Source organism: Anolis sagrei, chromosome 2 (assembly GCF_037176765.1).
Source record: "Anolis sagrei isolate rAnoSag1 chromosome 2, rAnoSag1.mat, whole genome shotgun sequence".
Taxonomy (NCBI): domain Eukaryota; kingdom Metazoa; phylum Chordata; class Lepidosauria; order Squamata; family Dactyloidae; genus Anolis; species Anolis sagrei.
Genome location: NC_090022.1, coordinates 53,236,749 through 53,262,588, shown reverse-complemented (window position 1 = coordinate 53,262,588; position 25,840 = coordinate 53,236,749). Strand labels below are relative to the sequence as shown.

Genomic DNA, 25,840 nt, shown 5'->3' with positions numbered 1-25,840 from the left:
GCAAAGGATGTAGTCAATCTGATTTCGTTGCTGACCATCTGATGAAGTCCATGTATAAAGTTGTCTTTTAGGTTGTTGGAAGAGAGTATTTGTTATACACAGCGAGGTTTCCTGGCAAAATTCTATCAGCTTGCGTCCTGCTTCATTTTGTTGCCCCAGACCATGCTTTCCTGTGATCCCAGTTGTCATTTGACTTCCCACCTTGCATTCCAGTCTCCTGTGATGAAAATAATATCTCTTTTTGGTGTGTTATCCAGTAGGTGCTGCAGATCCTCATAGAAATGATCTACTTCTGCTTCTTCAGCAGCTGTGGTTGCGGCGTATATCTGGATCACTGTAATGTTGAAAGGCTTTCCTTGCACTCGAATTGAGATCATTCTGTCATTTTTTGGGTTGTATCCAAGCACTGCTTTAGCAACTTTCTTATTAATTAGGAAGGCTACTCCATTTCTTCGGTGTTCCTCTTGTCCGCAGTAGTAGATCTGGTGGTCATCTGATGTGAAGTGGCTCATTCCATTCCCTTTCAGTTTGTTGGCCCCCAGAATGTCTATCTTTAGTCTTGACATCTCACCAATAACAACATCCAATTTGCCCTGGCTCATAGATCTTACATTCCAGGTTCCTATGGTGTATTGATTTTTACAGCATCGGATTCATTGTTCACCTCCAGCACCGTCGGCCTTTAGCCTTTCTTTTGGCTTTGAGCTACCTGCATCATCACATCTGGGGCTAGTTGAACTTATCCTCTGCTCCTCCCTAGTAGCATTTTGGCCATCTTCCGACCTGGGAGTCCCATCTTTCAATGGCATACCAACATATCTCTGGTTGTACTGGTCCATTTAGTTTTCTTGGCAAGAATATTGGCATAGTTTGCCATTGCTTTCCCCATACACACACACACACACACACACACACACACACATGGCATGGGCAAACCTTTTAAACACATTATGTTTTAAAATTTGACAGATAAGCCAGGCCAATGGCAAATGGATGGAGAGTGTTTGGGTGAACAAATTCCTGTGCACAATACACATATCTTGTTTGTAGTGCAAAAAAGAGGAAAGAAACAACAATACAATATTTAAAATGAAGAACAACTTTAACCAACTAAACTTAACAATATTTCACACAGAAAAAGCACAATAAAAAACTCCCTGAGTGGTGGGAAGGAAATAGGGTTTTGGAAGCAAGGAAGGTGAAAGGGAAAGGAACTAGGTGGCAAGGGAGGTGGGGGAAGGGCCATGGGCCAAGGGGAAAAGGTTTTGGGGGTGAGGGATGTGGGTGGAGGGAGATAAGCAGGATAGGGGAGGGAAAGCTTGGAGGGGAAGGGGTGGCTGTCCCAGATTCTAAAATTTTCTGCCAAGAAAGGCTACATTTGACCCCATCATTATTGCCTTTTACTGGAATATCTCCCTATTTTGTCAGAACTTTGGAATTTATGTAGAGGTGAGAATAGTTGGGCACTGTCATGTCTTTGATTGTGTTTTGTTTCCAGTATTCTAATTGAATTTAATTCTGATTATGCCAATGCTAGCCATCTTAAATGTCATTTGTTGACAGAAAGGCAAGTTATTATAATTGATTAATAAATAATGCCTATGGCAATTTGTTAAGATTACATTTCTGTGGTTGATATGAATTAAAGTCTTCTGTTCTATAAACTGAAAAAGAAGGAGGAAGAGAAGGAGGGGTAAGCCTAAACCTTTCCAGCATTACATTAGATGTCTGCATTTCTGAACTCATAAGGATAGAAAAGAAATGTGAATTAACTGATTTCTTTCACCTCCACCTTCCCCAGGTTAATATTCATATCTGTGAGACTATTAATGGAAGTGCACACACATCTCTCTACTTCCCATCATTGGGCGTATCCCATTAATTGGCTAAAACTTGGAGTGCATCCAGACTGTAAACCTGAAATGTCTCATCCAACATAGTGTTGGTAAAATCTTGTTTCCCAATGTGCCCTTTTACCAACTAGCAGCATTTCTGTTTTGTCTGGATTCAGCTTCATTTGGTTCCACAAGCATCGGTTTCTCTTATATTTATGAATTATACAGAAATAAATGAACATAACTAATAATATGTATATTTGAAAAATGTGCACAAGCATGCATCGTTAAATGGGGGTTACAATATATAGACCAGGATGGCCCCATCCCTGCTTGCCTTCCACAAACAGTTAAAGGCATTTCTGTGCCAGCAGGCATTTGGGGGAGGATGAGGGGCACACTGCGGAGGAAGCTGTAGATGGACTTTTTCAAAATGTAGTTTTAATTGTATTTGTTGTATTTTAATTGTATTTTAGCTTTATAGCCATACATATATAATTCATTGGGGTTTTTTTGTTGTTTTTGCTTTGTTTTAAATTGTCATTAGATTGCGTAGTTGTCAGCCACCTTGAGTCCCCATGGGAAGAAAGGCGAGGTATAAATAAAGTTAATAGTAAGAATACCAAAAACAAATCAAAACAAGAACTCCCCAAGTGTGGCGGAAAAACCTGCTGATACTTTTTTCTGGCAGCCTGGGATGGACAATTTCATGGGAGCTGACTTTTTTAATGTGATGGTTTCACTTGTGAAGACAGTCTTTTTAATCAATAACAAAAACATTTGGAAGTATTCATTGTATCCATAGTCCATTCTGTTCAAGTCTGTGAAGCAAAAATGTGTATGTTTTAATGTGCATTTTTTAAATGAACACATTTCAAAAGGAATGTATTAAGGGATGCCAGCCTCTATTCTCAAGTACAGAATTTTACAGGGTTCCCGACTAGGGAGATAAATTCTCATTTGTTCTCATGTCTGAGAGCTCAAAAAGCATAATTTCCCTTTTAACTTTTGTCCTGCATGAAAGCAAGAATTTTTTTCTGATTTTCTCAAGGCCAATTTTTGCATTTATGAGAGAAAGCTTTCTACAAACTGCAAGAATGACATCCACACAAAGTACAATCCCTGTTGCCTTGTTGCATATACTTTTAAGCATTAGATACAACTCATTTCACCCTGTGTGCATTCTTAAGTCCTTCTAGATGGGGTTACATGAAACAATAAAACATAAAACATGTAAACACATAATATCACATTATATAAAACATTTGTACAGTAGTACATTGCCTATGGCCTATACATTGCTAATTTTAAATCAAATATCAAAAACCTTTGGAGCAGTAAATCTCAGACAAATAGAAGCAGGTGAACAAAGGGCTTGTGTGATTGATAGATAGATAGATAGTAGGCCTGGGTAACAACGGAAAAATTTGTTTCTAAAATCGATTCATTTTTTGGGGGGTTTTGCGTTTCGTTATTTAAAATAATTACAAAATTTTCCTTTTAAAAAGTTCGATATTTACGAAATTTTGTAAATGTGAAAAAAATTACAAAACATTAACGAATCGATTTCCGAAACAATAACGAATCGATTCGTTAATGGCGGACGCGACCGCGAAATACACTAAAAAACCTCCAAAAACTTCTGAAGCTTCCCTCTCCCTCTGTTGTTGACTGTTGGTGTGATATTATAATTTTTTTTCACTAATTAAACAAAAAACAACCATAAAACTTGCCCCAGATATGCGGAAATAATAACGAAACGACCTCAAAACAATAACGAAACGAATACAATAACGAAATACGAAGCATTTACAAAACGTATTTAAAAATTCGTTTTATTAAAAAATTGCTCCAGAATGGTTCGTTATCGTTTTGTAATTAAAAAAATTAACGAATTATTAACGAATTACGAATTAACGAAACGAAACCGCCCAGCCCTAATAGATAGATAGATAGATAGATAGATAGATAGATAGATCCTATAAGCTGATGGTAGAATACATTGAGCATATCAAATAACACATTGATGTACTATCCAGGCTAAAGGCAAAGGGACTGTCAGAAAACAAACAAAAGATTACATCAGGAGGAGGAGGTCAAGGTTCTAATCCTGGCCTTTGGGCACCTAAAACTTTAACCCTAAAATCCATTCCACCTCCTTTTATAAAATAATGTTTTCCTCATTTCTATGTCATGTTGGAATTTGTAGGTTTTTAGTGGCATGAGAGAAAAAGGTTAAGTATCTCACAAAACTACAGATTCTAGAATTCCATAGCATTGAGCTATGGCAGTTACTGTTGTTCAAAAATCAACCCCCCACCCTCTCAAAAGATAGATTCAAAACAGATTCCAAACTCATATATGAATTTTATTATATTTTTTACATATTATAAAGTTTTGCAAGACCAAAGCAATAGCGTTTCCCCAGCCCAAAATAGACATCATTTCCAATAGTCTGGTCAAGAAACCATACATTCTAAAAGGGATTAGTCAACTTTTCACCACTATAACTTATGGGGAACTGGAGGGGAAATGCACTGCATGCTTTATGCTTGATCCTTTTGAGCACAAACTCTGTATCAGGCACCCTTTCAGGTCTGAAAGCAATAATCCTCTGTTCCTGTTGCCCTCAAACCTGGCTTGTATCTTGATTTGACCTTATGGCATTGAATGCTTGCCTTCTTTTTATGTTGTGAGTCCCCATGGAGAGATAGGGTAAGATATAAAGTTTTACTTACTTACAGGCAATGGAGCACACTGCGCACCAAACTCTCAGACCACTTCTTTGGCGGGTAGCTAAATCTCGGCTTTGTACTATGGTGTCAAACTGCTATAATTTTGTATTGTGGATACAGCTTAGGAGCTCTTGATTGCTATCTATCATCTATATATCTATCTATCATCTATCTCTATCTATCTATCTATCTATCTATCTATCTATCTATCTATCTATCATCTATCCTTTTATCTGCTTAGAAGATAAAAAAATCAGCTTTTGTTTGTTTTGCTTGTCCAGTAAATTGTCCACTAAATTTGATTGAATGTGCCTTAGTTTCTGTTCCCTTTGCTTTTCATCAATTAAACCATCCTGTTATGTTTGCAGGTGTGCTTTATTACACAAACTGTAGCGACCCTAGTTTTTTTGCAGAGACATTATGCATAAATAATGACAACTTTTCATTCCAAAATAACAAAAATACAAACACACACTGATCTTTATCTTGTTTTTCTCCATGGTATGAAATTTCTTGCCTCTATAAGAATGAATTTCTCAGTGAACAAAAGCAAAATACAAACTTATCTCAAAATGTTGAAGAACCTGGTCAAGGAAAAAAGTATTGTGATGCCATTTCCATCCTGTTTCTCTTCATTTTATGTATTGTGTCCCTTGTTATTTCATGAAGCATACTTCATATTTGAAAATGTACATTTGCCTTCCCACCCCCGGAAGAAGAGACACAGACACAAGTATGGAGTAAACTAAGGGCAACTTTATTAACGTTACCTATTTAAAACTTACCAACATGAACCTTTGTTGAGCTAACCTGAAGCAATAATTTGGTGAGGCTAAAGCCGAGGTAGCGTTCCTGCCCGACCTGCCCCTCGGCTGATAATGGGCGAAAACACCAGGTCTCTGTGTCAAGTAACCAGGATGACCTTTGCAAAGAAACGCAATGGACTACCCTGCCCGAGGAATCAGGTCAGGGTCTCCGGTTTCAGGCCATTTGTGTACGCCCTCACCTGTGTCCCAAGCCCACCGATGAGGGTTTCCACTTTGACCTATACAAGTATACATTGGGTGTACGCCAACAGATATGATTTTCCTCTAATTCCGCCACAGATTAGGGGCAAGGGTCCCCTTAGCCCCTATCACCCACCAAATCTCCTAAAACCTGCCTAATACCTAGCTGCAGATTAGCCAAAAATAGTGCATTCCCCTGGTCGGACAGATGGACCCCATCATGCCTATACAGTTCTGGCCTGGTGTGCACGATATCTGGATGCTGAATATAGGTCCCCAGACCGTCCCCCAGAACTTTCCGCATTGCTCGATTGACCCTTTTTCTGGCCCCATCGATTTTCCGTGCATCGCCCCCACCGGGCCAATTGAGACGTGGGATCACTTCAGACCACACCAAATGTGTCTGGGGCCACCGATCCAAGATTTTTCTCATGTCAGAGACTGCTTGAAGAAACAGGGCCCTGCCTTTCAGCAGTCCCAAATCATTTCCACCAAGGTGGATAACTAGGATATCTGGGCATCTCATCACAGAAGAATCAAATAACAAAGGGATTAACCCATCCCAACGGAGGCCTCTGCGACCTCTCCAATCAACAAATGCTGTTGAACCCAGACCAAGGTGCTGACCATAGTGTCCTCTACGAGCCTGACGTTCCGCCCAATGCACGTAACTGTGGCCGCAGATCAGCACTCGCTTCCTATGTGTCAGCCGCCCAGCATCTGAAACGAAAAGGCATGTAACTACAACTGAACTGGGCGAACATATGAGTGATAAGCTCGTGATTTCCACCTGCCTAAGTCCTTTATCTGCTGGACTCCATAACCCAAGGCTGCTGCTGTGGATGCGGCCCCTATCCTAAATGAGTGTGTGCCAAATTTATAACCATGTATGTCAAGGAGCTTGAGAGCTCGGGAAGTTATTGCCCAAAATTGGAATTTCGTCAACGGTGTCCCCGATTGATGGCAAAACAACGGGCCTGGCACCTGTCCTCTCATATTTATATATAAAGCCATGGCCGTAACTGGGCATAACTCGGTTTGGTCACACCTTTCCAAACTAATCAAAGCCCCTTTGGCCTTTTGATCCGTCTTTGAAGACCTTATAGTCAATTTTACTTTGTTTTGTTCCAAATTTAAATCGGCCAACAAAAGTGCTCGCTGGGAAATATCTGTTTTGGAGCCAACTACTAATTCGCTAACTCGAAGCGCTCCAAAAAAGGCTGTTAAGGCTGCTGCATGGAATAACACGGCTTCGTATTGGGTCGTACATAGCTGGGGCCAGGTCTTATGTAAGCCCTTTAAGATTGTAGGTGTCATTGGTTCCCGCTGATCGCGAGGGTTACCTCGCTCCCGTGACAATCCCACCAACCACTTACGGATGCGAAAATCTCCAGTGGGATCTGGCAGACCTTGGGCTTTTAGCCAAAAGGCGAGAGCTGCTAACCTGGATCGCACCGATTGCGGAGCCAAACCCTTCCGGTGTAAGTAAATTGAAAACTGAGCTACCTGCTCGTAAGGGACCGGCATGTCGGAGCTTAAGGCGTAAATCTGCCGGAATTCGAGAAATTCCTGAACGGCCCTGACGTAGGATCTTCTAGACGTAGGAGCCAGGGCTAACTTCATGCCCCTAACTAACTCTTCACTCCAATTCTCCAGAGATGGGTGGGCATGCGGTGTGGCAGGAGATCCGCGTCGGGGGCCAGCTTTCTGAAGCGCCCAATCTGCATGCGGGACAGAGAATCGGCAATAGTATTCTCTATTCCCGCAATGTGAAAAGCCCGAAACAGAATGTTATGCTGTAAGCAATGTAAAGTAAAGTATCTCACCGCCTCCATCACCCTTTTGGACTTTGATGTGAGTGAGTTGATCACCTGCACTGTGGCAGCGTTGTCGCACCAAAAGTGTACCGATGAATTGGCAAACTCCTTAGCCCATATTGTGATGGCTACCAAAATAGGAAAGAACTCTAAAAATGTGAGATCGGTTGTTATCCCCATGGCGTGCCAATGTGTGGGCCATATCTCTGCACACCACCTCCCATTGAAGTAAATGCCAAAGCCTACGGCTCCTGCTGCATCAGATGCTACTTGAAGCGCGTCCCGCAGCAGCAATTCCTGCCTCCAGAAAGATATGCCATTAAATTCGGACAGGAATTGAAGCCATGTACGAAGGTCCTCCCTGATAGGTTGTGTGATCCTAATGTGATGGTGCGGTAAGGTTATCCCTGACGTGGCCTCACATAACCTTCTTAGGAATGCTCTACCAGGGGCCACTACCCTACACGCAAAATTGAGATGACCTATCAACTCCTGTAGTTCTCTCAGAGTTGTCTTGGACCTAGTTAAAAATATGTGAATTCTATCAATGAGATTGGATATCTTTTCTTCTGGAAGCCTGGAGTATTGGTGCAGTGTATCTATCTGGATCCCTAAAAATGTCATGTTGGTAGCTGGACCTTCGGTTTTCTCCTCAGCTAGAGGCACGCCCAATCGCTCCATTAACCCTTGGAAGGAAGCCAGCAAAAAACTACATTCTCCTGAAGCCTGTCTGCCCATAAATAAAAAATCATCGAGATAATGTACCACACCATTTAAGCCTGTATGACTCTTCACCACCCATTCTAAAAAAGTGCTAAAAGTCTCAAAAGCGGAACACGATACGGAACACCCCATAGGTAGTGCCCGATCGAGGTAAAACTTTCCTTCAAACTGGAAACCTAACAGATCAAAATCCGAAGGGTGTACTGGCAAGATGCGAAACGCTGATTTAATGTCGCACTTCGCCAGTTCAGCCCCATGGCCCCGTGCACGCACCTTCTGGATTGCCGAATCGAATGAAGTGTAATGTACTGTGCAAAAATCGTCAGGGATCGCGTCATTCACTGACTCTCCACGTGGGTATGACAAGTGGTGAATGAGACGAAATTCGCCAGGGTTTTTCTTTGGTACCAAACCCAGGGGCGACACCCTGAAGGAGGAGGTTGGAGGATCCGGAAACGGGCCTAAAACCCGGCCTTCACGAACCTCTTTGTTAATCTTGTTCCTTACTATGTCCTCCATGCCTATAATCGATTTTAGGTTAGGTGCTGTAAACGGGACCCTGGGACCCCCTGCCGGAATGCGAAAGCCATCTCTAAAGCCACTACGTATGTAGTCAGCAGCCCTTCTGTCAGGGTATGCGTGCAGCCAACCCTCCAGTTCCTTTAATTTAACTGGACTGGGGCCCTTTGGGAAAGGGGGGCTGACTTGCAACTTTCTTTGGGGTTTGAGTGGGCCTAAAGCTCTTGGCTTTGTTGCAATTTCTTGTGGGATGAGAGCCGTTACATATGGAACAATAGTGCTGGAATCTACAGCCTTTCTTTGAGCATGCTCCCTGTGCTGCGTATTCCCAGCAGATTGCCCGCTGCTGGTGTAATTGTTGTTGCTGCTGTTGTTGTTGTTGTGGTTGACGAAAGGCCTGGCCCGCCTTAAAATTTTGAACTGTATGGCCGCTATCCGCCTTGTCACCATATACTGCCCGTGCTGGGGTCATTACCTCAATCCACAGCTGGTCATCTATCAAATCCCAGCGGAGAGTGGGGTAACGGGCTGCGTCGAAGCGAAAACGCTTGTCATACAGCAACCACGCATTGCCAGTGAAATTTACATAGGCTGTGTAAATAATGTTCAGATATTGAAATAACGAATGTGCTCTCGCAGGATAAGCTTCTGACAGCACCCCTGCATATATCAGAAAGCAAGTAAACCAGTTTGCCCAATTTTGGTCTACCCTGTGTTTTTTAACTTTTTCCCTTTGTTCCTCATCCAATTCATCCTTCTCCTTCTTTTCCAATTCTCTATAATAGAGCGTAAAAATGTCCACGTACTCATTCTTCAATATTTTTTCGATAGTTTTCTGCGCCAAATGTGATCCTAATGATGTGGTAGCCATGCGACGTGGGGCTGGCAAAGGCCAACTTGCCGTTCCCCAAAACTGGTGTGCCACGTCAGCAGGTGTGGCACCCCCTACAACGCTAGCGATGGCCCCCGCTGGCTGTAACGCCCCCGCGTAGGTAACCTGAGGTGCAGCGTGCGTAACTGGTGTTGACTGAGTGCCAGCAGTGAATGTTGTGTCCCCAGGGTTTTGTGTAATGGCCCCTGTCGGGCCTGGCGACCCGCCTTGCGGGGCCAAACGCCCCCATGGCCAAATAGCTGCATCTACATTACCTTGACTGGGGCTGATGCTCTGTGGTTGACAGGATGTCGGCTGAGAGCCTGCCGCCGCTGGTGCTTCCGCTGGTGTTGTCGGCTGGCTGACTGCTTGATCAGCCGCTTGGGTTTGCTCCGCGCCCCCTCCTGTGTTTCTGGCTGCCTCTAAAGCTGTGATACGAGAGGAAAGAGATTTTAACAGAAGGGCCCTGCTGGCTAAGCGAACAGGCCTTTGGGAAGGGGATGGAGCAGCCGCTCCTCTTTCTTTTTCCAGCGCGTTGACCCGGGCAAGGAGTGCATTCAAAGTCTCGATGGTCGCTTCATCATCCTCCGATGATCCATTAGAAGGCGGGGGTGGGCGTTTTGTTGGCGTTCTTTTTGCCGGCCCCTTACCCTTGGGACCCCCCACATTCTTTCTGGGTGTAAAGCTGGAAAAAAGAAAATAGAGGCAGGATATTAGCGGTAGTCCAATATCATAATCGAGGGTGCCATATTCGCTAACCGCCATTGTAACCCCTAATCGTGGGATCATAAAATTCAAAGTTGGAGGCGGCCCCAGGGGCCCTCTGATTAAATGTAAAGTTCGTCCCTTGACTCTGGGATATGGTGGTCATCTCCATTTCTAAGCCTAAGAGCCGGTGTTGTCCATAGACTCCTCCCTAGCCATGCGGCCTGCATGGCTATCCGAAGCGCCGCCATCCTCCCACCGGGATGACACCTATTGATCTACTCACATTTGCCAGCATTTAACTGCCGGTTGGCAGCAGCTGGTGCTGTCTTGGCAGCTCGCCCTCCGAATGTGGTCAATGTTCCACCTTTTAGCCTGGTGTGTCACGGAGGCCCCATATCAGTTTTATATATGTATATATATGTCCACATATTTAGACATGTATGATGCCAAAAACCTCTATATCTACCTCCACTTTTATAAACTTAAATTACCTCTAACACCGTGCATAGCTATATACATATTTCTCTCTTTCTCTCTCTCTTCCTCTTTTCTTTTTCTCTCTTTTTTTTTATTATTATTATTTTTATAATTTTTTATTTTTATTATTTTTTTATTATTATTATTATTATTATTATTATTATTATTTACTTTATTATTCTTATTCTTATTATTATTATTGTGTAATTCTTATATGTACATGTACCCACATATACACATTTATCATTATTATTATCTTTGTATATAGGCATGTATATCCCCTCACATCTCCGTACATGTATATCCATCTATAGCCATATACTCTTTATATTGGTGCCTCCTCTCCTTGTTGCATATATATATATGTTCACACCATGATCCTATTTCTTGTAGTTGTACATTTATGCAGTTATTTGTTCTCTTTATTCATCGGCCTATGGAGCCACAATATGCAGGATTTTAATCCTAAGTGTTACCCTACTAGCATTTTCCATGCTAGTTAGGGCCATGAAACATGCCTGTAAAACTGACAAAATGGCCGCCGGCGGTCCCAACCACAAGATGGCGCCGCGCAGCCTCCACCACGAGGCTGCTCCAAGCTCTTGGCGGCCGCCATCTTGCGCGCCCGCCGCCATCTTGCGCGCCCGCCGCGCGCCCAGCAACATTTCCCCCATTTATTATTTTATTTATTGAACCAAAGAGGCTCCGCAAGCCAAAGAAGGCCCCTGGAGTCCAACAGCCGGCTCCCCGCATCCGCGAGGAGCCCAGCAAACCTGCTGCGCCGCCAACGCACAGCGACGTCCCGGCCTGAACCAGATGCGGCCGGTAAGCGTGTCCAGGCGGCCCCCGACGCGTCCCACGCAGAGCCGCCGTGGGCCCAGCGCTCCAGGGCCTTGTAAAATGGGAAGGGGGGGGCGGAGGAAAGGGGAGCGGGTTACCGACTGTCCCCTTCCCCCCCGAAAAAACCCCGAAAACGGGCCCCAACAGGGGAAGCAAAAAAACCCCTTTCCAACCCCCGTCCCAGGTGGGGAAGGGGAGACGCAGGAGACCCGACAAGCAGCAGCTGCCTCTGCTCCTGCATCCCCCTCCCCCACCCCCTTACAGACCTCATGGTTCCGCTCCTGACTTCGAGGTCTTCTCTCCTCGAAGTCTTCGTTCAGAATGAGGCTAGAGGGGGCGGAAGCTGCCTCTTAGCTCCTCCCCCTCTGGAAAATAGATCCGGCCGGATCTATTTTCCAGCCTCTTCTCCTTGGGGCGAGGCAAATTTCCTTCCCAGCCTCCACTTCGTGGAGACTGGGAAGTCCTGATTTCCAGCCACTGTTCGCCCATATTTTGTCCCACTTGAGAGCATGTGCAAAAAAAAATGGTACTTTTTAAATTATTATTTGTAGGGGTTTTTTTTTTACTTTCAGCATCATGCTGTATTGCTGGGTGTGTGGTCCTCCCCCATCTCCAATGAGTGATTTTTGCATTAATTTGTCTGAATGACTCATTAGTAGGAACCCCAAGTTCTATTCACTGGAAAAGGGCAACATGTTAAACATGTAAATGTGTTATTAATAGGTTTTTAAATGCCATATTCTTGTTATAGCGCATCTTTGTCCTGATACCAATTTCATTTCCATTTCAATCCACATTCATGTTGCTCTTTTTTTGAAGTGGCTTCACCTAGAAAATCAAAATTAAAGAAGGCAGTTACCATTAGAGTCATCTTAATTCACAGTGTTCCTTAACTAGCAGTAAGGTTCTCCATGGTTTGCAATTACTTATGTGGCACTAATCATTTTACTGCAAAATCTGTCTCTTGCTCCTGAATAGAAATATCAGCCAATCCACCTCGTGCTTTCCAGGGATTTATCATATATGCTAAGGACCATCAAAAGATGCTGGTTGGCAGCAAGGCATATGAACAGAATGGCTCACCAAGCTGACAGTAAGCCCCCAGGAAGAGAACTCTGGGTGGAAAGATGCCATTGTGAGCCTCTGTTGAAAGGCCTTTGCAGAAAAGCAAAGCTAATGAAGCTGGAAGCAGGCTTCCTCTGAAAAGATGCCAAGGGAGAAAAATGGGGCAACAACACTGGATTGGAGCATGAGAGCTACTGGAGGTGAAGATAGCTATCAAGTATTGCTAATAAGTGCAGCCACATGCAAGAGTCAGCTTTGGTCTTTCAGCTGGGATGAATCTGGGATGGGAATCAGTCTGGCAAAGGCAAATGAAGAAATTTGAGTTGTGAAAGACTTTGAGAACAGCTGCAGCAACAGATGTGTTTTGCCAAAGAATGCCAAAATGAGGACAGGCAAGAATTGATGCTTGCCTATGCCATAAATTGAACATTCTGAATACACTGGTTGTATTCAGTGTGGGGACTTTCCAACTCATCGTTGGTAAGGCTGAATTGTGTAGACACATTCACACATTTCTGTCCTCCTTTATAGTCAAGAACTTTTCAAACTATCGCCATGAAATTCAGAGATAAAAACTTTGTTGTGCTTTAACTCACTGAAAGGCAGTATTATATGCAGCCCTTTGATGTGTAATGGGGATAAAGATAGCATCTCAAAGTTGAATATGATATAACTTATTTATACACTATAAATTATATAAAACAGAGAGAATGAATGAAGAAGAGTGCTAGAGGAGATTTAATGCACACAGGGTAACAAGATGTCTTTCTCACTTTTCTTCTGCTTCTTTTCCTTCTGATATGTTTGGCTGTCATTTGCTCCCTTTCAGTTGAAGCAGTGAGCTGTAAGAATGAGCAGCAGGCAGGCTTTAAAAGGGTTGGAGGTTTGGCTTGGTTGAAATGTGGCTTCTGTGAACTGTGTTGGCCTAGAAGAAGCAACACATCATAAGCCAAACTGGCTGGAATTTATATATCCCTAAGAGCTTCACTCTGAGTGATCATGAACCAAGAACTGCACCTCCTGTTGAGTGAATGAGGAAAACATACACAGGAGATGAGATAATAGTTCACTATTCAGACATAGGCTAATAATATTATAGTATTTTATTGGCCTTTCCAAATATTCCTTGGATACTTACAGGCGTAATCACTTGATATAACACAAGGAAGCACTGACTTTCTCTCACATTTCATGGTGTTGTGAGAAAAAGGAAACAATTGCACATTCAGATATAACACCAAATTAGGGTTTGCTGCAGATCACAAGCATACATTTCTAATACTTTTTCTCCTACAGAGAAAGGAGGAAGATGAGAGAACATTCCAGACTGTATTTGAAGGATACTTTCACTTGTAACATCAAACTGAATGATTTGGTGTTTGCAACAAACCACAACCTGCTATTATTTCCTTGAAAACAGAAAATGATGGCTTGCAGTTTCTAAGACCAGGATCCCATAAACAGATTTAAACTGTGGTTTGTATAAAACATACTTTTCGGGTTCAGAAAAAATGGCTAGCTATCTTTCCCCAGAAAACCAGAAATGTGCTTTCTAATATTTATCTTTCACATATGGAAGAAGAAAGGGGAGATGGGATTTTATGAGCCCAGGTGCTCAAAATGCTTAGGGTCTGAATACAACATATGTACTTAGTATGTAGATATTTCATATTTTATCTTTAAAGTGAAAATAGCAAATGAAATACTGGCAATGAGTGAAACCATGAAAAGGAACAGGTGTCTAACCTAATAGAAGATTAAAAGGTCTTCACTGCAATTAATATGTGCCAGGTTTTAAAGCATTTTCAACTGAAGGATTAGCTTGTTATGGCTTTTGGTTTTATTTTATTTATTTATTGTTTCTTTACAATGCATATTTATAATACTACTATTCTAGCAGCACTAGTTTATAACTGACAGGGGCAGCCATATGATAAAACCATTTTTTTTTGTCGTGTCAGGAGCAACTTGAGAAACTGCAAGTCGCTTCTGGTGTGAGAGAATTGGCCGTCTGCAAGAACATTGCCCAGGGGACTCCCGGATGATTTGATGTTTTTCTCATCCTTGTGGGAGGCTTCTCTCATGTCCCCGTATGAGGAGCTGGAGCTGATAGAGGGAGCTCATCCACCTCTCCCCGGATTTGAACCTGCAACCTGTCGGTCTTCAGTCCTGCTGGCACAAGGGTTTAACCCACTGTGCCACCGGGGGCTCCATGAGAAAACCATAAATATACACAAACATTAAATCACTTATATCCACTTTAAAATCAGTTGCTTAAAAACATCCCAGGATACCATTCTATTATTGCCTCATTGCACTACCCTAATAATACCCCTAATAATCAAAAGACAACCTGGCAAAATGACACTACCTAGAAGAATCCTTCACATTGTGCAATTGTGAAGCAGAACAAACAACTCAGCATCTGTATGCTTGCCCACAAGGTCCTGCCTCATCCACAGAGGAAGAACTATTTAAGGCTACAGACAACCCTCTTACAAGCTATTGCTATTGTACAGAATTTTAAACTATTAATAAAATTTAAACTATTAATAAAATAAAATGTGGTCGCTGTTGCCCATTTTTGGTCTAAAATTATTTAGCTGCTTGTGCTCCCTTTATTTTATCAGTTTTATACATATTTATTTATGCAATGCTTTTGACACGAAATATATATAGCAGTAATATTTGCATACTTTTTCTTAGTACTGACATTGTTTCTACACTGTAAAAATGTAGCAGTTCTAAGGTGGCTGCTCAGCATTTTAAAAAGGAGTTGAACTATTCATTCATTGGATTTTTATTCTACCCTTCTCCTCTCCTAGAACTGAGACCTAAGGTGTTTTCATATACAGGCCATATACTAGCCTTTATATGGCAAAGACCAGCTTTTGAAGAAGAGGAACCAGGGGTTGGATTTTAAAACAGGGAACATTATTTCTTTAATATTGAGCCAAAAGAGCAAGCACTGTTTTATCAGACGTAGGTGAACCACTTGCATACATACATAACATCCCCAATCATTCCTTAGCCACTGGTCAGTGGTAATGCATAATGGGAGAAATTCATTGCCATCTGGAGGACAAATATGTTACCCATCCTGAAATACATTGAAAAGGATCAGTCTTCCAGGTTTATAAGTAAAGGAAGTATTTCACATCACATATGCTGGAGCCTTAGAAATGAAAAGACCAGGGAACAAACCTGAAACCTTCAGAATGCAAAGCACTTCAGAGCTACAGTGTTTCTCTAGAATGAATTTAGATCTGTTTCTAGAATGAATATGCAGCCACAGGGCCTTAATCAGAAAATGCCAGGTTTCTCTTAACAGTTGCTCCCTGATACTCTTTTGTTTTGATTTTATATTTTGTTATCTTGCTTCCAAAAGTCCTGCATAATAAAAGTTGTAATTTTAAATTTTCAGTGCTAAAAAAATATGGGGTCTCAATCTCAAACTAAATTAGGAACTCATTTCAGATCAGGATACTGCAGACACTTTTTTATTCAAAATAAGAACTGTAATGCTAACCACGCCTTTATTTTCAAAGGCAAATATTTCTTTAAGCATTTGACTAAAGTCACATGCACTTTGGCCTTCAGCTGTTCTGGAAAATGGTAAGGAGTCAATCCCAGAGTACATAATGGATGAGCAGAAACATCTGATCATAGCAGGGGGGAATGAAGCTAGGGTTAGTGGAAGCATTACGAAAATGACTTCAGAATTAATTTTGGACAAGCAGTGTGCATAATGGAGGCTCTGCTGGCTAATTGGACACTTTCACTTTGAAAATTATCTCCAATTGTTAGATGGCTGCTGCTGATACATGATGACTTGCAGCTAGCAGACTTCATCATTTGTCCAATACTGATCAAGCACTGATTCTCAAGTCTGCTGACCCTCTTTCATCATAGCAAATGCACTCAGTCAATGTCAATGTGCAAGAAAATCAGAAAGGGGCCCTCTTTTGCCGACTGCTGCACATATTCCTGACTCGACCTTTATTAAAGCACTAGGCACCATTCTAATTTACAGACTCCCTTGAGGAGGGAAATGCAGATGTGGTTTCAGCCGTTCACAGCTGGGGTCTGATTTACTTGCCCATAGCAATGAATCTATGGCAAAAGCGGGAATAAGAGGCAATCATTCATCCTACCTCAGAGAGCACTAATTTGAACAGCTGGCCATTCTGCTGTGGAAAGGAATGGGGAACGCTCAAACATTTTGGGGAGGGAGAGGCGAGCCGGTCCATCCCTCCTCAGTCTGGCAGTTGTGCCAAAAGCAACCTCAGCGCCTTTGATTGTTAACACATCTGCATCTTTCACAGTTGACACTTGGGCTTCCTCCCTCCCCCAAGCAAAGTTGCTGAGCAAGGGGAGGGCTGTGTGATTCAATATTCCCTTTGAAATCTTGCCCGTGAGGCACAGACTTATCAAACTGATGAAGCATTCTTTGTGTATATGTGTGATTGTGCAAGCAACATATGCCTAAACTCTAGATCAAAGAGAAGGGTAAGGAGGAATTTACATCATGAACCTAAGCTTATTTATTCAGGATTAAGGCCCACTCAATACATTGCAATTTACTTGTGGGTAAGTACACAGAAGACTTCAGTTTAAAGGGCCACTCATGTGATTTTATTTCCTTCTCTCTCTCTCTCTCTCTCTCTCTCTCTCATGATACCATAAATATTCACAATCTGAATACTGAAATGACCTTTGTTTTTGTCAGTGGCAGAGCACCTGCTTTCATGCAGAAGACCACAGGTTCAGTCCTGGGCACTGCCGGTTTTTAAACAGGTGATGAGGAAGATTTATCCTACAACCTTATCACACCTGGGGCTTTTGGAGAAACTAGAAGCTTCTGCATTTCCCTACATTTATGAATGACTGTCCATACTGAAATCTTGGCAAAAGCAGAATTTTACTTAGCTGTGAAGAGGCCCTGCTATGTTGAGAACGAGATAATGACCAGGCGGGAGGCAGGGTGTGGAGGTGAATGATGATGACCCTTTATTGTTGTCTAAGCAATGCTTATATAGGTTTTGGTGCTCTTCAGCAAAGTCTGCATAGCAACAGTGGAGGATTATATCATTGGCAAAGTGATTGGCTAGAGGTGAGCTCATCTTAAGGTGAGGTAGCCTGCAGCCCACTATCAGTCCCAGGTCATGATGCCCTCTGCATCTCCTAAGCCAGAAAGGTGTGAAGCGTAAGCGTCAGAGGACTGGAATCTGCTATGTCCATTCGAAGGTATGGCCTGCCAGTCCCCTCTAGTGGTACATAGCCGTTCCTGCACTCTGTGCTGGGGACACAATGGTGTCTCTCTTGCATAAGGGACATAATAATAATAACATTAATAATAATAATAATATTGTCCCTTCATCCCCCCTTTTCGTTTTTCAACAATTTGTATGTACAAAGGACATCATGTCTGGGAGGGGCTTGTAGGGGCCGTGGCTGGTAAATATGTTACAGGGATGGGATATATTGAATGCAGCAGCAGCATATTATCATATAAGTAATCAATGGTTGTGTAGAGCAAACAAATTGGATAATAAAAGTTTTACCAAGCAGGTACAGGTTTTGCTTAATATGTTAAGCTAAGTCATTTAAAAACAACATGCATGAATATTTTGTTGAAGTTATTTGTGAGATTTGAAACAACATATAGAATAGACTGGAAGGTGAATGGAATTTTGAAGGCTTTGGTGCCACGTCACCTTTTTAGAGGCAAATGTAGCGAACAGGAACCCAAAGCGCTTGATTTAAGAAGTCAATGACAGAGAATGTGTGTTTAAACAATGTTGTCAAAAAGCAAATCATGTTTGTTAAAGTTTATAGGTTTATGACAGTTGAAGCAGGAACTCTTGGTTCTTGGCAGGGGGTTGGACTGGATGGCCCATGAGGTCTCCTTTAACTCCTTGGCTCTAGGCGATGAGGGGGGCTGGGCCTTCTCACTCCGGATCTGGCAACCTGCATTAAAGGGAGTAGAAGGGGGTAGGGAGAGGGAAATGCTTCTGGATCCTGGTAACGAAAGAAGAATCAGATAACATTAAATTTAAATGATTAATGGTAAATAACACGTATATGAAGGCCATTGGGAAAGTGAAACCCAAAAACGAGCAGGAAAGAGGAAGGGGGTGACTCCCCCTTTCGTTTTGTGTGTGAGAAAAAGCAGATGGTTTGTAGAGGTATGATTTGAACGCTCAGCAATCGCGTTTGGTGTGGCTATTATATGGAATGTTAAAGATATGGGCAGAACATTGTGAATTTAGCATTGTAACATAAGGTATGTTGTAGTAAAGATGTTTATGAATGTAAGGGTAATTGTGTAAGGGAAAAATGAGAGAAAATGTGTGTTGTTTGTTTGTGTAAGTTGGTTTGTTTTAGTGTCTATGGGGTGTTGGTTAAAATGAGTTGTGAACATATGTAATGGATCTATTGGTTATCATAGATATGTGTATAGAATGTCATGTGTTTTATTTTTTGTCATGGAAAGTAGTGAGGAAAATGAGGCAAAGAGTATAAGTGGTTGAAGTTGAAATGATTGTTGTAGTTATGAGTTTATTAACTGTGATATCTCATTGAGGATGGGGTGTTTATGAAATATCTGTTGATTGTATGTAGATAGTCTGTAAGTCTGTCATGAGTGAGATGTGTAGGGATGGTTTGGGGACAGAAAACTGTCTGTGATGAAGAGATCAGATTAACTGAACATCTTAAAAAAAACTGAGTGTGTTAAACCCAGGTCAATAATGGGAAGCCATGGTTAACCTTTAGTATTAGGATGGTATGGATGTAGATGTTTTGGAACTGATATAGAGTCATAAAAGGAAAAAAGCAGTTTTAGAATCTTTAAGGTTAAGGTAATAATGTGGGTGGAGTTTAGGAAAAATAGACTCGATCAAGGCAGAAAATGTTGTATTAAAATCTTTAGGGAATGTATTTTGAGCAATGTTATGAGTAAGTGGTTTTAATTTGTAGAAATATATGTGGATGAGTGAGGCAATGAGCAACAGTAAAGCTGTTGGAAAACTTTAGTGATTGTGTAATGAGAAAGGGATGATAGGTTTTGTAGTTTGAGGATGAAAAGGCATGACTCTCATAGGGCTGTGTTTTGTTGTAGAGGAAGCATTTAGACAGTCATTAATCAATCAAATAATGATTTATTATGGTCTTTGACCAGCATAGTATAGAGCGGGCATCGGTGTGTAAGGAAGGGAATTGTAGTTTTTAAGTATTAGGCATGAAAGCAGAATGAAAGCATATTTAAAAACATCTTATAATATAATCAAGCATAAATTAAAAGGTAAACAATCATGAATCAAAAAAGTCATTTTAAAAGACAAAAGAAAGGGAGGAGGTATTGGTGTGTGTGTGTGTGTGCGTGTGTTTAGATCTCAAAGTCTGGCCGTTCCTGGGACGGCTAGCTCTCTCCTGTGGAATGTATGGCCCCCCCGATTTGGGCAGCGTGTCTCGGCTTGGAAAGGGGAGAGACTCTGATGGATTTTAGTGTGTAAGGTAGATATGATGTGTGAATAAAGCAATGAATGTCTGGTTTTGAATATCGTTTTGTTAATTTTTAAATGTGGGTAACGAATAGGGGTGTGTGTCTGTGTTTAAGAAGTGAGTGTTGATTTTATTGTGGAAAATCAATGACAGAATGTTTAAATCTAGTGAAAGCTGAGATCAGACTTTTAAAATGTTGATTGTAGCGTGTTGTGTTTTTGTGAAGCTGATTTATTTGTAAGTATCAGATGAAAGGCATAGAAACCAAGTATGTAATTGTTTAGGTGTGATTAAAATTTAAGATTGTATGAGTTGAATGTAGTGTAATTTGAGTTTTATATATAATTGACCCTTTAAAATGAAAGGGACAAGAAGTTTTGTGTGTCAAGTTTGGTTCAATGCCATTGTTGGTGGAGTTTAGAATGTGTTTGAGTTGTGAACTATAGATTTTAAGAAGCACAACTTTTGATTATGAAATCAACACCAACTTTGTCAGTATTTAAATTGTTGTGTATGGGTATGTGTATCAAATTTGATTAAGTAAATGAAAGTCTGTTTTGTATGTAAGACATTTTTATCACAATTTATGACAGTAGGAAACTTATAATTATGAAACAATAACAATGAGTAAAATTATAACTATGGAATAGCAATAACAATGAAAACAATCTCAAACAATCTCTCAGTTGAGGGTTAGTATAACATAAAGAACTATCTTAAAGAGTTGTAGTGGCTTTCATTATCTTTTATAACTAATTAATATTGTTTAGCATTAAAGGAGATGAAATTTGACAATTTTTAGAGGACTGTGTATTGTCTATCTTTATCAAAGATAAAACTTTGAAAGCTTTTTTATCAAAACACTCTTTTAAAAAGAATGAGGACTCTCTATATTGATCTCTGATTTTAGATTATTTATGTAATATAACCCTGGAACTTCTGATTAAACAGAAGTTCATTTTGAAAACCATTTTGTAACAAATGTTTATTTAATGACAGTATATACGGGAGCTTTATGGTTTGTTGAATGGAAATGTTTTAATGTTGTCTTTTGGAGAGAGGGGTTGTTAAACTGTCTTATCAATGATATATTAAGAAGAGTGAGGAATTTGTGACCTGATGGAGGTCTATCTAGACGTAGTATAGGCACTGTTTATTTATGTAACTCCCCCTTTAAAAGCATGCATCTTTTCAGACTCAAAATCTGGGAGGTGAATTATGATATTTATGTTTGTTTGGTGATCAGTGGACTGTTCAAATGTTTGGATTTCGGGAGCCCACTGAATGTATGGGAAAGCAGGATCAAGTGTCATTGTTCCGAGCACTTGTTGGCCAGCTGTCTTAGTGAATGTATCGGAGCCATAGATTAGATCTGGAATCACGGCTGTTGTGTTTTGAATGTGTTTAGTCGAGGATACAGCTTCTTCGAATCCTGCCATGTCAAGAAGGGTTGTGGTCATGTTTTCTCGGCCCCCAGCATTCTGAATGGTCTGAGGAATCATGTCTCTCAGTGGCTGGGGCTGTAACAATTTTTTAAGATTTGGCTGTTTATTTTCGAGAGAAGTGGAGGGGAGATTTGGATCGGCGGGGGATGATTTAAAAGCAAAGACACATGAAGGCAGGATAGGGAGGGCTAGCTGTGGACATTCTGTCTCTAGTGGGGTAAAAAGAGGATTTATGATCTGAGTTGGAAGAGGCTGACTCGCGGCCGGAGCCACGGGTGGGCAATTATCTGTCACTCCCAGGAGAGTGATTGTTTCACAACATTGCTTCCACAGGGACAATTGTTGAATTGTCCCCGGGGGTTTTTCATGAAAGGTTTGACCAATTCTGATCCAATCTGATGGGATCAATGAACCTCCTTGTGGGTACCATAAACAATGATACCTGATTTCTCTAAGTAAATCTTCTACCTGGCCCTGATTTACTTCAAAATACCCTGCCTGTTTTAACAACCTGTACAGTTCTTGTGCATGCCGCAGCTGCGAAACTGAAATATTTAATCCCATAACTTACGATTTGTGGGAGTGAGAAAACTCACTGAAGGGTGCGCACCTTGTAGCTATTCCAGCGGTAAGCATGGGATGCCTGGATCTTATCACGTCGTCGGTCACCAGATGTTGAGAACGAGATAATGACCAGGCGGGAGGCAGGGTGTGGAGGTGAATGATGATGACCCTTTATTGTTGTCTAAGCAATGCTTATATAGGTTTTGGTGCTCTTCAGCAAAGTCTGCATAGCAACAGTGGAGGATTATATCATTGGCAAAGTGATTGGCTAGAGGTGAGCTCATCTTAAGGTGAGGTAGCCTGCAGCCCACTATCAGTCCCAGGTCATGATGCCCTCTGCATCTCCTAAGCCAGAAAGGTGTGAAGCGTAAGCGTCAGAGGACTGGAATCTGCTATGTCCATTCGAAGGTATGGCCTGCCAGTCCCCTCTAGTGGTACATAGCCGTTCCTGCACTCTGTGCTGGGGACACAATGGTGTCTCTCTTGCATAAGGGACATAATAATAATAACATTAATAATAATAATAATATTGTCCCTTCACTGCTACAGAAGTCCAAAGTAGCAGCATTCTTAATTCTTATTTTATGTGGGATGCAGAATTTAGAGACCATCTTCTATGCTGCTTTTAGTTGCTAGGCAATCTCACCCCATGTTTGCACCCACATCTGTTAATAAGCTCTGCATCATGGATGATCTCAGCAAGAACCTGAGCTAAATGGCTCAAGACTCTAATGAAAATGGTCTTTTTGATGGGCCTTTTCCATGGTGTGATCTATTTGCTATAACTGTCCCAACCTCACTGCCATGTAAATCATCCAAAGACCAATAAGGTGTGTGTGGTGGGGGGGGGGGGGGGGAGAGAAAAAAAGTAATCCCCACATTTCCTTCTTCACTGAAATCAATAAACAAAGGAATGGAGGGTTGCACAAGCACACACAAAAGGATGGTTGCTGACTGTTTTGACAAGCAGACACAAATATGCCACAATATTAGAGTTGTGAAGTACTACCCAGAGTGTAAAATATATCGATCATTCATGAACAGTGCCTGCATGTGAGCACACACACACACTAAAAAGGCACTTGTTTAATCAAAAGCAGATCCCTTTAAAGAAATAAATTTCTAATTTAGATCTTAAAAGCACTTTGCAAGCACATATGGGACCTCTTTGGCATTACGCTCACAGCTTCAGAGCACAGAACACCAACAGGACGAGTTTTAATTTATTGAGTCTTTTATGGAGAACGGTGAAAATGAAGCCAAGATACAAATCCGGCTTCTTCCTTTGGAATAACCTTAACTTGGCAGAAGCAGAGATACTTCAAGGCAGGCAGCCGGTATTATAGGAAAGCATTTGACAAATTGCCATGGATCCCAGGTTAACATTTCTGCCTGCCTTTGCTGATATTAATGGTTAGGCCACTCTTGGATTCTCTGTTCCAGCTCCCTTCTTTTAAATGCTCCATGTCTATCTTGTGAAAACAGCAAAGAATACTCTTTTTCCTAAGGGCAATTTGTGAGCATGTAGCTAATTTAAGTCTCATTTGAGTGAAGGTGCTCCCTGCCTCTTCCTAGTAAATCAGAGCAAGGTAGCCTTTGCAATCCCTTGAAGCACCAGTGTTTGCCAGAAACCTTAGGGAAACGTGACAGAATTGCCGATCAATATCCTCTCGGGATAATTGATGGCCAATTGAAGAAGGAGAGAGAAAGGGGAAGGGAGGAAAGGGTCATCAATACACAATCTTAGTTAGGAAACAGAGGTCTGTGTAGAGAGGCTGCTATCGTTTTAGGAAGGATAGTAAGGCTTAAGAAGAAAAATGGGAAATGAAAGGAAGAAGAACACTTTCAGACAAATCTGTTATTGGGCAGATAAGAGAGGTCAAGACGAAGCTGACAAAGATACTGATGTAGAAACCAGGAAGCTTGAAAACAGGGGGCTGTAAACAAAGATCAAAACAGCAGTGGCTCTAACTATCCCCCCCCCTTTATACTCAGAGTACCATTACTATTACTTAACATTTCCCTCCTTAATAAATATATTTATTCATGGGGGTTTTCTCTACTAGGATTTTCAAGAACACCAACAATAGCATATAAATATACACTGACTAAAACAATTTTCACACATCAATTTTAATAGCTGACATGTTTGAGACACAAAATTAAAAGGAATTAGTCAGTTTGATTTATTTAAGCAAGGGCATTGTGGGATGGGCAGAGCAAAAAGTAGAGTAGACTGCCATATGGCAGCAAGCTGGGTGGCCCCTTTCCAGCAGGCTCCATGCCACTGCCTGCATGGGGAAGGGGGAAGGAAATGACTTCAACCTGCTGGGTTGAACTCATTGACTTATAGTAGGACAACTTGAGTGGGCACTCAGGTTGTCCCCTTGGATATTTATTGCCAGCCTCAGAGCTCTACAGGCAGTCTTCTTTGGAGCACCAGCCTGCCCACTCTTCCTTTTTCTTGTCTGTATCCCTGGGTGATTTTCACTGTATAGTTATTCCTATTTGTCACATGTATGGGGGTAGTTGGCATGGCATTTGGCACCTGTGCTCATCAGGGACTGGTAATGATAATAGGAGACCCAGTGGGGACTCAGGGGTAGGCAAGGTCTGGACCAACTTGGGGACTCCATGGCACCCCCTGGTAGCAGGATAAAACATCCAATAAGTATGGTTTCGCATGTGGATACTTACTTGATCAGCCTATAGGTTCCAGAAGCAGGATGGAAATCAGTCTCATTGATCAACAGCAGGATTGACCAATGCCTGGATCTGGACCCATGCAACTCCATTTACAGATGTAACCAGTAAAGATGTGACCTCTTTCCAATGTTCATTAGTATATTGTCTTGCTGTGTGAAGGAGTCTCATCCTGTCCATGCAATGTAGACAATTTTGAAAACAGCTATAAACTTTGAAGTCTATAAGGTATAATCTACTTTTGACTGTCCACTAGAAGTTAAACAGGAATGCCGTCGACGTGTTTTCTCTAAAGAAGTTCTGCAGTTGCTACACTCAAAGCACTGACACATGAACAGAAATTTGCCAACTTAATCTGCTGTGGTGAGAGAAGATGCATCAAGGGTTCTACTGAAGATCTCAGTTGCTGGACATATTAATGCTGGTATATATTGATTTCAAGCTAAGGCATTGTATTTTAAACCTAATACCTTGAACCATACAATAATAGTAGCAATAGAAGCAAACCTTACAATAACAGTAAAAGCGTATATTCTTCAGCCCCAGATATAAAGCATTAATTCAGTTTGTGAATCATTTTAAAGGCCATTTCCCCTACTCCATTTCAGGAGATTATCCTATTTTTCTCTATATAGTTTCTATATATGCAAGCTAAGTGTCACTGACAGATTTCATTGATATATTTGGATTCATGAATTCCTATTTGTTAATGTTTCTTCCTATTCCATGGGGCTGTCCCAGCAAGTATCTGGCCCCACTCATAGTGCAGGACATACATTGGACTTGGTTTTCTGCCAGGGATGGGAGGAAGCTGGTGGGGTCGAGGAGCTGACCATCTCTCCGTTGCCATGGACCGACCACTTCCTGGTCAGATTTAGGCTCACTGCGCCCCCTAACCTCCGCAAAGGTGGAGGACCCATTAAGTTGGTCCGCCCCAGGAGGCTTATGGATCCGGATGGATTCCTGATGGCTCTTGGGGAGTTTCCCGCCGCCTCGGTAGGTGATTCTGTTGAGGCCCTGGTCAC

The 25,840-nt window shown here is 41.7% G+C and overlaps 1 protein-coding gene across 1 annotated transcript; it reads right to left on the bottom strand.

Moving 5' to 3' along the window:
• Positions 1-5,306: 5,306 nt before the first annotated feature.
• Positions 5,307-11,327, bottom strand: LOC132773485 (uncharacterized). The gene is made up of 3 exons (XM_067464783.1): positions 11,224-11,327; positions 9,783-10,330; positions 5,307-6,297 (listed from the first exon to the last, which is right to left on the bottom strand). Exons 1-3 carry the CDS (start codon positions 11,325-11,327, stop codon positions 5,696-5,698), a joined length of 1,254 nt encoding a protein of 417 aa, XP_067320884.1. The 3' UTR covers positions 5,307-5,695.
• Positions 11,328-25,840: the final 14,513 nt, after the last annotated feature.